At 40.9% G+C, this 12,770-nt stretch overlaps 2 protein-coding genes and 1 pseudogene across 9 annotated transcripts in view; 1 reads left to right on the top strand and 2 right to left on the bottom strand.

Moving 5' to 3' along the window:
• The window catches only part of LOC306641202 (protein downstream neighbor of Son-like), a 78,886-nt gene that overhangs the window by 52,868 nt on the left and 13,248 nt on the right, over positions 1-12,770 (bottom strand). The window lies entirely within an intron of this gene.
• Positions 1,431-2,749, top strand: LOC306641219 (cytochrome c-like). Its single transcript, XM_079106196.1, has one exon. The coding sequence runs from the start codon at positions 2,377-2,379 to the stop codon at positions 2,692-2,694; it is 318 nt and encodes a 105-aa protein (XP_078962322.1). The 5' UTR covers positions 1,431-2,376; the 3' UTR covers positions 2,695-2,749.
• On the bottom strand, positions 8,484-12,565 carry LOC306641194 (soluble calcium-activated nucleotidase 1-like; annotated as a pseudogene). Its single transcript has one exon. The product of its transcript is annotated as a soluble calcium-activated nucleotidase 1-like (transcript).

Here is a 12,770-nt window from a genome sequence, read left to right as displayed (position 1 = left end):
AGCCCCTCTTTCACCCTCTTATCCTTGTTTTCATTTTCATAGCAAAAAAAAGATACAGTAACAATCATGTGGATTATAAAATAACTGGATTAATTGGGTGATTCTCTTCCCATCACTTCCTAACTCTTTACCCTCTTTTAGTATCTGAATGATTGTCCTGACTCTGGGTTTACTGTCCTTTTTTTTTTTTTTTTTTGTTATTGTTGTTAACATTGCCATGTGGAAATAAGTGGATAATCTTCATGCAGTAACTATGACATCTCCTAAAACTGATATTAATTAATCTCAAATATTAACACTGAAATTATAAAAAAACCCATGTCAAAAAAGAGAGATTTGGCTACAGCTAAATAGAACCTATTCCTGTGTTAAAACATAGAAATTGGAGTATAAGATAACCCTTTATTTCTGGCTATCCATGGTAAAGAAAGTTAGATACAAACACTACATTTGTTTGATCCACAGTGAAATATATAATATAGTTGAGTTGCTGACTAACTGAATTTCATGATGCTTTCATGAAATTTTAACCATATAAATAAACCTATCTCCAACCTAAAGTTTTCCAAATCAAGAAACATTTTAAAAATCAAACGTAAATTTTCTTCATTTTATTTAAAACAAAACAAAACCTTGCAAAATTTGCTGACCAGCACATTTTTCTTTTCTTTCTTCTTCTTCTTCTTTTTCTTCTTTATTTTTTTATTTTTTTTTTTTTATTTTTTATTTTTTTAGCAGGGGATAGGCAGTACCAGAGATTGAATTTAGGGGCACTGAACCACTGAACCACATTGCCAGCCCCCCCCCCCTTTTTTTTAAATTAGAAACAGTGTCTCACTGAGTTCCTTAGCACCTCCCTGTTGCTGAGGCTGGCTTTTAACTCACAATCCGCCTGAGTCAGCCTAATGAGCTTCTGGGATTAAAGGTGGGTGCCACCATGCCCAGCCTGACCAGCACATTTCTATAAAAAGAAATCTACTTTGATATCAACTTTCCTTTTCTCAGTATCTTATAACCAAAGATTTCATGAGGGTAGAGCTTTCTAGATATTCTGGTCTACAAGAAGGGGCTTAACAAATACTTGTTGAATACAGGTACTTTTTCTAACACTTTATTAGCAAGGTCTTCCCATGAAGGGAGAGGGGAATAAAATTGGTTGAATTGCCTAAGTAACCTCTATGACAAACAAGGAACATTGTCTGTTTAAGTAAGAACCAATTCTCAGGAAGAACATGGGATGGATCTTAGAAATAACTCAATCATCTACATTACATGCTAAGCTAAATATACAAAAATTGACCTAGGTTTCTCCACTTATAACCAGGGGGTTCCTAAGTAGGTATATATTGCACAGAACATGTGTGTGCATCTAGAGGAAAGCTATTTTATGCACTTCCTATGTTCATGTTTGTTTTCAATCAACAAAAGCAGTTAACTTGTGTGGTAATTTTTGCAATAATTAGTCCCCACCAGGTTGTCAGTAGAGAGGAGCTCAGCCAGCTGGCCAGCTGGTGAAAAGCAATGGCAAGACAAAAGCTGAGTGAGGAGAGCAGTAGGAACTCTAGGAAGTTACTCTTGACTTGCCCTTCCTCTTCAGAGAACAGAAGCTGTAATTGGGTCCAGAATTAAGGGAAAACAATACTCTAGATCTGGGCTGTGTTAGTCCTAGAATTCTTGTGAATATAATTAGAAATGTTTAAAAAATAAATCCCATGTGAATTGTGGAATAAGAAGTCAATGTCTATACTTGCCTTATAGACAAGATAGTGCATTTTTTTTCTTCTTTTCAGTTTAAGAAACTGCAAACTTCTGGTACCATAAACAATGGTGGCATCCAAATGGCATGTTTAGCTTCAGCATGATCTACCTGCAACCTATAGTTTCCACAGGGATGCACAAGCTTTCAAGTTTCACAATGCATTAGACAAATGGAAATGAGGCTATATATACTTTACCAGAAACTTAGAATACTTGGAAATGTATGTGACACAAGTGCATTAAAGTATAGAAGAAAAAAACAATATTAATTTAGAATCAAAACCTGTTTCTAATTTGGAAAAAATAGAACCCTCCAATTCCGAGTCACCTTGTTCCCAGTTCTTTAATTGCCCTGATGGTGATCTACCCCACAAAGACAGTGTCCAGCTGTGAATCCCATTACACATGAGGAAAGAGCTGTCAGACTCTGCAAACGTTCTTTGCCCCACCAAGGTGTATTATTCGTTTTGTTTTTTAAGATATGTATTTTCAGTGGAGATGGAGTGAGTGCAGTTGCACCAACACCGGTACACCAGCGAGTCCATGGGCTAGAGAGTGGGACGTCCAGCTTCTAAGCGGGAACCTTCTTTGCACTAGCGATGAAAGAATGAATTAAAAATGGGTGATGTTGAGAAACGCAAGAAGATCTTTGTTCAGAAGTGTGCCCAATGCCACACTGTGGAAAAGGGAGGCAAACACAAGACTGGGCCAAATCTCCATGGACTGCTTGGGCAGAAGACAGGTCAGGCTGCGGGATTCTCTTACACAGATGCCAACAAGAACAAAGGCATCACCTGGGGAGAGGATGCACTGAGGGAGTATTTGGAGAATCCCAAAAAGTTCATCCCTGGAACAAAAATGATCTTTGCTGGCATTAAGAAGAAGGAAGGAAGGGCAGACTTAATAGCTTACCCCAAAAAAGCTACTAATGAGTAATAGCCACCACCTTGTTTATTACCAAACAAGTGTTTCATGGCTTTTTTATGTGCACCATAATTTAACTGATGTGATACACCAGAATTCAGATCATGAATGACTGACAAAATTATTTTTGTTGGACAGTCCTGATACAAGTAAAATTGACTTGTAGTTAAATTAATATTTTGATTATACTCCCACTTCAGTAAATTCTATCACTGTTCCCCTTTTTAAAGTTGTGGTTGGACTTAATTAGTAATATTCAGTATTTCACAAAATTGGTGAATGACATTTTGAAACTGGTTTTATATTGTTTATATAACGAATTATGTGAATATGTTTAAATATGGGGGAAATCCCTTCACTCTCTCAGAACCAAGCATGATTCACATGTGTTTCAATTTGTGTTTGTTAGCCTATTAAAGGCAATGATTGAAGATAAGGAAGCAGTGTCTATATTTTTGTTGACCATGCCAATTTAATTAGAATTCCCTATATCTCAAATGCTGTCTTATCCTTATGGAAAGGCATTTTAGTGTGATTTATGTGTAATATTAAATAAAGAATATTTAACACTTCTCACAAAAATATATTTTCATAGATTTCTTTTGGAAGACTCAAAAGGGAAAAATTAAATCTCTTTAAGTAGCCAGTTTTATATCACTCACCAGTAATTTTTTTTCATTTTTTAAAATGTATTTTTCCCACCTTTTCTTATTGGTGCATTGCAGTTGTTCATACTGATGGGATGTGTTGTTACGTTCATACATGCACACAATACACAATGTAACCATATAATGTGTCCAATATCTCTCCCCAGCACTTTTCTCTTCCCCTACCCACTTTCCACTCCTTGGTCCCTTTCCTCTACCAGTAATTTTTTACCCAGAGGCAGCCAAGTTCAACTATTTTATCAGTCTTGCCATATTTTAAACAATACATACAATACTGTTTCTTGCTTTACGAATTTTAGCAATGTCAACTTGGTATTGTGGGGGTCTTCTATTCCCCATTCCCATCTGCCCAATAGTTAGTTCTCAATATTTGGCTAAATTTGAAGGCATTATAAGTTGGATTTTATACAGCTTTCATTACTCATTCACTCAGTATACTTTATTTTCTTTTTTTGGCAAAATTTTTCATTCTTCCTAGAATTAATAATTGTCTTCCTTTTAGTTCTATTTGCTTAGTTTCTGTCTATCTATCACTGTCTTTTTTTCTGAATGCTGGAACGTATCCATCATACAACTAAAAGTAATAAAAACTAAGCACAGCCAATCGACCGATTCCATTTTTCTTGTCTTTGGAGTGTTCTCTCCCACAGCTTTCAATTCTTTTGCTCAGGTAGAGACTTGCTATCCAGGGATACTGCACAGCTGTCATCCTGGAACATTCTTTCATTGTAGCCAGAGAATTTCCATTGTCTTCTACATTTTCAGTTTCCTGTACCTTGAGACTTCCTTTTTCTTCAAAAACTTCCTCTGTTATGTGAAGCACCTTCTCTAGTAGTTTCCTGAGAAACAGCATTCATAGGAGGTTACTTTTTTAGGCTTTGAATGTGATAAAATATTAACAATTGATAACATGTCTGGGTGTGATATTTTACATTTGAAATAACTTAGCTTTAACATTTCAAAGATGTTTGTCTATTGCCTTCTAGTTTCCTGTATTGCTTTTGGGAAATTTGATGCTTTTTGTTATCTCTTTTTATGTTAGCAGTTTTTCTTCACTAGTTTGTTCCCTTTGGGAAGTTTTCAGGATCTTACCATCTTTTTGGTGTTCCTAAACTTCACCATTCATGTGTCCTGGCATGAGTCTTTCCTTGTTCATTATATTTCAATTTGGAAACATATCCTTGAATATTGGGGCATTTGAAAAAAAATTGTTTATTCTTTCCTCTCTCCATTTTCTCTCTTCTATCTGGGTCTTGCAAATAATTTTAGCTTCTAATAATATCTTTATAGAGCTGTTTAGATCAGAAGGCTCATTTACAGTAAATAGTTTTCTTGACTACCTATCCTTATGAAGAGAGAAGCCTAGCGAAAGAAAACAACCTGAACAATGGTTCATCTTACCCCTACTCAGTGTTTTCCTATATAAATCTTGCTTTTATAATATTTTGTGAGGAAATTCCTGTTGGTTTTAGTTTCTTTTATAGCCTTTAATGTTTTTAAATCACAATATTAATGAAATTATGGTTATTAATAGTAATGGTTCCTAGTACAGCTATCACTATGGGTCAGGATCTTCATTGTAAAATCAGAATCACAATAGCTCTCTTAGTATTATTTTTAATATTAAATAAGTGGTAGCATAAAGCACTGGGAGCAAATATCATTATATATACTATATTGTATTTATGTGCTATACTGTAGTCAGTGCTGAATAAATCATATTTTTATCACTATTTATGAACTCCTTTGAGTCCCATTTTATGTGACTAGTATTGTCCTCATTTTAGAGAGGAGGAATTAGAGGCCCAAAGAGTCTAAATTACCTGTATAAGGTGATACAGCTAGCAAGTAGGTGGCAGAGCTGGAACCAGCTTTTCTGACCCCAAAGAACATGCTCTTTCTACCACTAGTGAGGGTGGTCCTGTTTTTTCTCTCTAGGCCATTTTTTTTCCCCCAAAGGACAATAGTGTGTACAGTTAATATGGAGTTACCTCAATAAAGGAGATCATGAACTTCCTTGAAGACAAAAAGCACGTAGAAGATACTCTGCTCTGAGTTAGTTAAATGCTTGCTGTGTGGAGACAGACTGGAACAGTGCGTTTTTAACCTATGTTAATTCATGGCATCAAAGAAAGATCAGACTTTGGATAAATGAAGGCTGTGGTGGCTTTCCATCAGTGGTACACGGAAAGCATTGCTAATTGATGTATGTGGCATGTGTTGAAACAAGCCATCTGAAGCAAAGAGTTTGGCTATCTGTGTGCTTTAGGACATTTTCCCAAATGAAACAGTTGTGTTTGTGATTATGCAGGCAGTAAATACATTTTCCCTATCAGCCACACCAAGGTTAGTCTCTTGCAGCTCTCCTGAAATGTCCCCATGTGGTGACCAAGAACTGTGAGTGAAGAATATCTTTGAGATCCTCAGACCTCACCCTGGTAGAACCAGCTCCTTCTGCTGAGGAGTGTGGAATGCTGGGCAGAGTACGATAGGTTTCAATTCTAATTTTGGAACTGCAATGTTCTCTTTTTTGACAATCTTGGACACACTTTGGATAGGTCCATTACAGACAGCATTTGAACTAGAAATAGTAACATAAATTAGATTGAGTAGAAAGCAAATTGGTCTTTTTCACCTTTATGAATCTTTTAAAATTTTTTGGTAAATGAAAAAAAGAAGAGGCAGTGAAGAAGTGGACTGTGTTATTCTTGTGGCCCTGAGAATATGTCACAGAAAGGAAGCCATCCAGGACAAACATTTTAAGATTTTGAGAGTATAGAAATAGAAAGAAGCAAAAATACACAATGGAAACTTAAAATACTGGTCATCTCTTTCTTCATCCTACCTCATCCCTTTGTCTTTGAAAATACAGTTCCTCAAGACTGCTTTTATTTTTGAAACCGTGAAACAGCTGTCTGGAAACCACAGAAACAAACTAAAAGAAGGTCTGATGGTGTATTCCCATGGTGTATTCTAACTCTTCTTGTCCCTTAGAATGTACATTAATGTGAATGGACTGACCAGATCAGTCAGATTAAGTGATCAGGTCAGAACCAGCAGGAAGAGAAGGTGCTAATTCAGACTGGGTGCCTCCTATGAATCTCACACACCTAGGCACTTTCCAGATGTTTTCTTTTAATTTTTCAAACTCAGTGACAGAGTCATTTTTGTTCTCATTTTATTGGTGAGGAAATCAAGTCATTTAGGATTTGCCCAAGGCTACATAGCATATAGGGTACAAGCTAGAATAAACTTATTCTTACTATACTATATTATACACACAGGGACACACATGTATGCAGCTGAGGCAGGCTAACTGGCTTCAGAGAGGAAGTACAAAGTAATGAGTAAGAAACAGATGCAGACCTAAGCTGCCCCTATTCAGACTCTGGCTCTTTTCATCACTAGGTGTGGGGCAGTGGACAAATAACTGAACTTAACTGTTAAGTTTCTCTGTTTCTCAGTTTATTCCACTGTAAAATTGGAGCAAATCATAGCTTACCACAGAATTTTATTGCAAGTTATAAGTGAATTTTACATGAAAAAATATTTTAAATAATGTCTCACAGAGGAAGCAGTCAATAGAAATTTTTAGTAATTTCTAAAAATCCCACATAGGGAGAGAGGTATTGTAAGACATTGGAGAATAGATATTGGAACACTGGTATAAGACAGTCTCTTTTTTTAGCCAATTTCATTGGTTGCCATGTATGTTTATTAATGAGAAAAGACACAAATTTCAAATAACTTGAAGACTTGTTAACTTGGGCAGAATTGTTACGGTAAGTTCAGTGCAGGTCTCAATAAGCCACCATTAGTGGAAGTACGGTAAGTTCAGTGCAGGTCTCAATAAGCCACCATTAGTGGAAGTAGGGGGGTGGAATTTGTAAGGACTGATTGCAGTGCCAGCGTTCGTTCATTCCTTCCTTCCTTCCTTCCTTCCTTCCTTCCTTCCTTCCTTCCTTCCTTCCTTCCTTCCTTCCTTCCTTCCTCCCTCCCTCCCTCCCTTCCTCCCTTCCTTCCTCCCTCCCTCCCTCCCTTCCTTCCTTCCCTCCTTCCTTTCTCCCTCCCTCCCTTCCCTCCCTCCTTTCCCTTCCCTCCCTCCTTTCCCTTCCCTCCTTCCCTCCTTCCTTCCTCCCTCCCTCCCTTTCTTCCTTCCTTCCTTCCACTTAGGCGAATAATTCTAAAGCCATTTAGTGGCTGTAATCTCTACACACCATCTTTTCATAGATTTCTCTCTGTCCACTCCCTTGATGCCTGTGTGAGGGACAGTGAAAAGGAAAGGGACAGAAGAGCTTTCAAGTTCAGAACAAGCTTTCTCAGAAGGATTGAGCCAGGGAGCAAAGAATACAGTGACAATGCATGGAGGAAAGAGTTCACCTGTTGCCCTTGCATGAATACAGAGCCAGACAACGCTGAGGTTGGGACCTGGTTAGGAACACTGTGCCTCACGCGGATGTGGACTTAGGGTCATGAGGCTTGAATTCCCAGCTCAGCTCCTTGCTGAACTATCTGAGCTTGTGAACTATCTGAGCTTCCAAATATCAGGGCACCAACATCCCTAGTTGCTTTCACTCTTTACATCCTATGACTCTGTTCTAGGATTCTTGTGCTTCTTGGGCCTGGAATTAATCTGGTGCATTCAAGAAAGCATCTGGTTGTACAAAGACATACAGGTGACATTCTGAAAGCCAGCAGCCATACATCTTTGCTCTTAATCTCTTTCTGGCATGTCTCCACTCCCATCCCTTCCAACTATTATTTCTCTTCCTCTTCCTCATCCAAGAGACAAGTAGAGGTAAAGGCAAATAGAGGAAGACCCTCCAGCAAATCCTTTCCACTGTGATTTACTGCATTACATAATAGTTTTCCAAGTCCCTGTGACCCCAAGTCAGGAAAACTGGCTGAATCCCTCACAGAAAAATAAAATATGAAGAAAAATGCAATCCCTAAGGGAGGCAGGGGGATAAAAAGAAGTTTCCATTTTCAATTCTAGATGTCAAACAGTCATTCTAGTTTTTATTGTAGAGCAAATGTTATATGTTGAAATTCTGCTTCAAATAACAAGTCTTTTTTGAAGAAATTATTTGGAGAATGTATTTAACTTACTTAAAATTCACACTAGGACAACTATTTTAGTACATTGAAATGCCATTTTAATAATTCCATGTAATATTGTAGTGATGGTTAACTACATTAAATTTACATGCCAGTTATGTAAGTGACCATAAGTGATTTTTCATTATCCTAAATGGTGAGTATTTTAAGATGTTAATGTAAGTGCAATGCAGGCATAACATTTACAGTTTATTAAACTAAAAGAATGCTAATCAATCAATATATTTAAACAACACCAGTGGGAGAAATGAGTTGTTTTCCTAAGATAAAAAATTTCTGATTCTATGTCTTAAATAACAGCTCTAATGGCACTGATGCTCATGAGGGTCACCAGGCAAAGGCAGAAGAGGCTGGGGTTGCTGGAACTCTATTCTGCCCATGGAAGCCCAGCTCTGGAGAACATCACATTCAGTCATGTGTCTTTGCTCTGCTGCTTCTTCTACAGCAAGAGGACCAACCTGTGCCACATGGTCTCACCAGAGTCCTGCCCGGTGGCCGTCCCAGTTTCCAAGTAGAAGTCATCTGTAAGGGTCAGCACAGGGCCAGGGGCAGTCAAGAATCCCTCCCACCCACCATGGAGTTTCTGTACTGCTTTGGGGCATGTCACAGGGTGAGGCAGCCAGGTGGGGAATGGCATGACGAATGGACTCATCCCTTCCTGGCTTAGTCCTGCCTAACCTGTCCCCAACACCTCCGGAGCACTAAGAAGAAAAAACAGGGACCAAGGAAGAACCAAGGTCTGTGTGAAACTTCCATCCAGAAGAGGCTGCAAAACTCCCCCAGGGAGGAAAAAGAAGGCCATGGAGAAACCTAGGAAGTGGAGGACAATCTCCAGGACAAAGCAGCTTGGTCAAGGATCCTGTGGTTGGCCTGCCAGAACCTAGGAGCCTCCTGGGTCAGGGAATAAAACATTCAAGTCATCTGTGAGAGTCCTGAAGGGCAGGGAGCCTTCTCAGAGCTGCGAGGGAATGGCCTCGAGCCAGGACTCAGCACTGCAAGCTGGCTTTGCTGCCTGTGGCTGGTAGTGACAATCTCCTGCTGCTGGCCATTAGTTTATTCACTGTGACTTTGCTCTATGGGACGAGATTTGGCAATTCTGTTTGGTAAGAGAGGATACTGCTTAACACAAATAAGTTAATAATTTTAAAATGTCACAGTGCTACACAGCCACAGAACATTCCTGAAGGAAGGAAGTAGGGTCCTTGGCTGAGGGGATGGCTGGGAGGAACCTTGCAGGGTGCCAGTCAGCAGTGGGCAGGTGTCCCCAGAGGCGGCTGTGCTCCCTGTGTCCTGCAGTGTAAACATTGGCTTTCCAGGGGTCTGTGGGGCGCACAGAATGAATGCCCAGGGTTTGAGAGGAAGATGAGGGGTAGCTGGGCTCCTTGTGGGCAGGCCCACCTCACGCTTACCATGGTTTCCAGGACAGCCACCTGCTTAACCTGCCCTAGGTGCTCCTGAAGCACACTGACTGCACAGAAAGGGAGATCAGACGGACGAGAAGGTGGCAGAACCTGGAGACAGATCATGACGCCTGCAGTGGGCAGTGCAGAGCCAGGACCTGGCCGTGGCTGGGGAGGCCTCCCTGCTGCTCACACCACTCGGGCTGCTCCAGACCCGGGACTGAACCCCCTGCTCTGGAGACACCTAAGCCAGGCACACACCTCATGGTAACAAAGAAAAGACAGAAGTGCCATCCTCCAGGTTTTACAGAACCTGAGGCCGCTCCTTTGCCTCGCTTGGGGTCGGGATTGTTTTAACCTATAGGAACTCTATTCCTTCGTACTTCACACTTCCAATCTTGGTCTCTGGGAGGAGGACACACTCGTCAAGCGTGAAGGCCATGATGTAGCTGGCGATGATACCCTGTCTTCTTCAGACCTGAGGGCCACAATGATCAGGTCATCAGTGTTGGGGATGAACTTGAAGGGTGAGAAGCTATGTGTGGGGACCACGTCCCCGATGCGGCTGATAGAGATGTCCCCGAAGTCCCGGGCCGCGCTCAGGAGGAGGTTGGTGCCCTGCGCTCATCCTCCTTCTCGCTGTAATCCGTGGCTGGCCCTGTGCGGCAGGAAGAACCAGGGCCGCAGGGTGTCGCCCCAGTAGGCAGGTTCATGAATGAGGTAGCCTGGTGGTGGGATCCCAGCAGCGGCCCTCAGAGCGTTGTAGGTGGACACCCAGTTCTCATGGTCCACGCTGTCCCTGTGGTCCACCACCTTCACCCACTTGGGGTTCTCGCGCATCACCTCCCTGTTGGTGAGGTGGTCCACCCCTTGCGCAGGCCGCCTACATATATGTGCTCACCCTTCACTGCCAGCTGCTCAGCTTTGAAGCCTTTCTCCACAGTCCCATTGCCATCGGACACAATCACCGAGGGCACAGCCTCGGTGCCTTTGATCTGATAGATGACCCCGGTGTGGTCGTCCATGGAGTAAAGTTTCCCATTAATGACGACCAGATCGGAGAGCTCCATGCCCGTACCTTTTGTGCCAGGTGGGACTCCAGGATCCCATGGTCTTTGTCCCACTGCATGGTCACTTTGTCCCCGCTGCCTGACAGGGTCAGCTAGCCCTTCTTCAGGTCACTGAACCAGGTGTTTTCCTCCAGGGCCTTGGACTCTATGTCCAGGTCAGCAATGACTGCAATTCGGTACCTAAGCCCGTCTGGTGTCCTCTGGGGGGCCGACAGAGGGTAGGTGTCATTGTAGTGGACAGCAGGTGTCTGGCCAAGTCCCCAGTTGGGTCCATTATGAGTGAGGGACCTGCCTGGGGCCGGGCAGTAGGAGTACAGCAGCCAGAAGAGGGCAGCACCTACGAAGGCTGTCAGGATCACCCCCCATCGGGAGCAGAAGCGGGGGCTAGGGGATGAGGGGTGAGGAGGGGTGGTCTGCAGCCTTGGTCAGGGGCATCAGCACAGGAAGTCCCACACACACACTTATCCAGAGGGAGTGCATCTGCTCATTCCATTCCAGGTGGTCAGTGGGCTGGATGGGCATCAGACTGAGCACCAGGCGGAACCAGCTGCGGGCCTGGCTCCAGTAGCTGTGGGTGGCCGCCTTGCTACACGGGGCTGGACGGACAGGGGTCTACAACTGTATTTTTTTTTTTTTACTGGGGATTGAACTTACGGGCACTTTACCACTGAGCCACATCCCCAGTCTTATTTTGTATTTTATTTAGAGACAGGGTCTCACTAAGTTGCTTAGCACCTCACCATTGCTGAGCTAGCTTTGAACTCGATTTTCTCCTCTCTCTCAGCCTCCCTAGCTGCTGGGATTACAGGCTGCACCACCGCACCCCGCTCACACCTGTATTTTTTAAAAAGACTTTTCTCCAAAGCTTTGGTATCAGAAAGAATGACATTAAAGTAGTAATTTAGCCATGAGCAGCAACACATTTCAAAATCATATTTATGAAACAATATGAAATTCTATTGATATCTCTGCTGTAAAAAGTTTGAAGTAGTTCTTTATGTTAATTACAGTGACTAATGGTAAGTTGCATTTAAAAAAATAATTCTATTTTTTCTCACTGCTAATTTTCAAAGGAATACAGGATGGATTTATAAATTGCCTTGAGCAGATATACTCATCAAGGAATCAATTTTTTTCCTTAATGGAAAATGAATCTGAACTTTTAAATATGATTCTATTGATTAATTTACATGAAACATATGTATCCAGTTAATTTCTATAGCTATGTTTTAGCTTACTTGGGAGTTGATAACTTTTCCTGGAAGGAAATACCAAATGTTAAAATGGTTGATCCACAATTCACCTTTAATTGTGTTATTTTATGATTCTATAAGAAGAAAACTAAAAACAAATAAAGCATTACTTGTTTTTATAAACTACCTTTATAAATCAGTCCCCTTTTGCACTTTTATATTATCAACTTCAATTTTAGAAACATTATAATGTGTCAACACCACATTAGTAGGACATATTTAATTTGATGCCACTTAAAAAACAAAAGTTATATGGAATTTTAAGCCTTGAAACATTTATCTCAGAACTGGGTGCACTGATGCATATTTGTAGTCCCAAATGGTTGGGAGGCTGAGGCAGGAGAATTGTTTGAGCCCTGGAGTTTAAGGCCAGCCTGGGCAATTCATCTTTAAAACAAATTAAATATGAATAAAAATATTCCTCTCAAGGCTAACATTACACATATGAAATTCATTTTTTCAATATTGAGTTAATAGCCATTGAAAGCATATTCAATATAAACCACTGGGCTAAGGCATAGTGGGGTTACAAAAACAAAATACTGCCCCTTCTTTATGTATAATATATTTATTAAGTTA

The sequence above is a fragment of the Sciurus vulgaris genome (genome assembly GCF_902686455.1).
Source record: "Sciurus vulgaris genome assembly, chromosome: 12".
Classification (NCBI taxonomy): domain Eukaryota; kingdom Metazoa; phylum Chordata; class Mammalia; order Rodentia; family Sciuridae; genus Sciurus; species Sciurus vulgaris.
This window is presented reverse-complemented; position numbering and strand designations above follow the sequence as displayed.

Coding starts and splice junctions, on each gene's coding strand:
- LOC306641219 (XM_079106196.1), top strand. CDS start 2,377: ATGGGTGATGTTGAGAAACGCAAGAAGATCTTTGTTCAGAAGTGTGCC.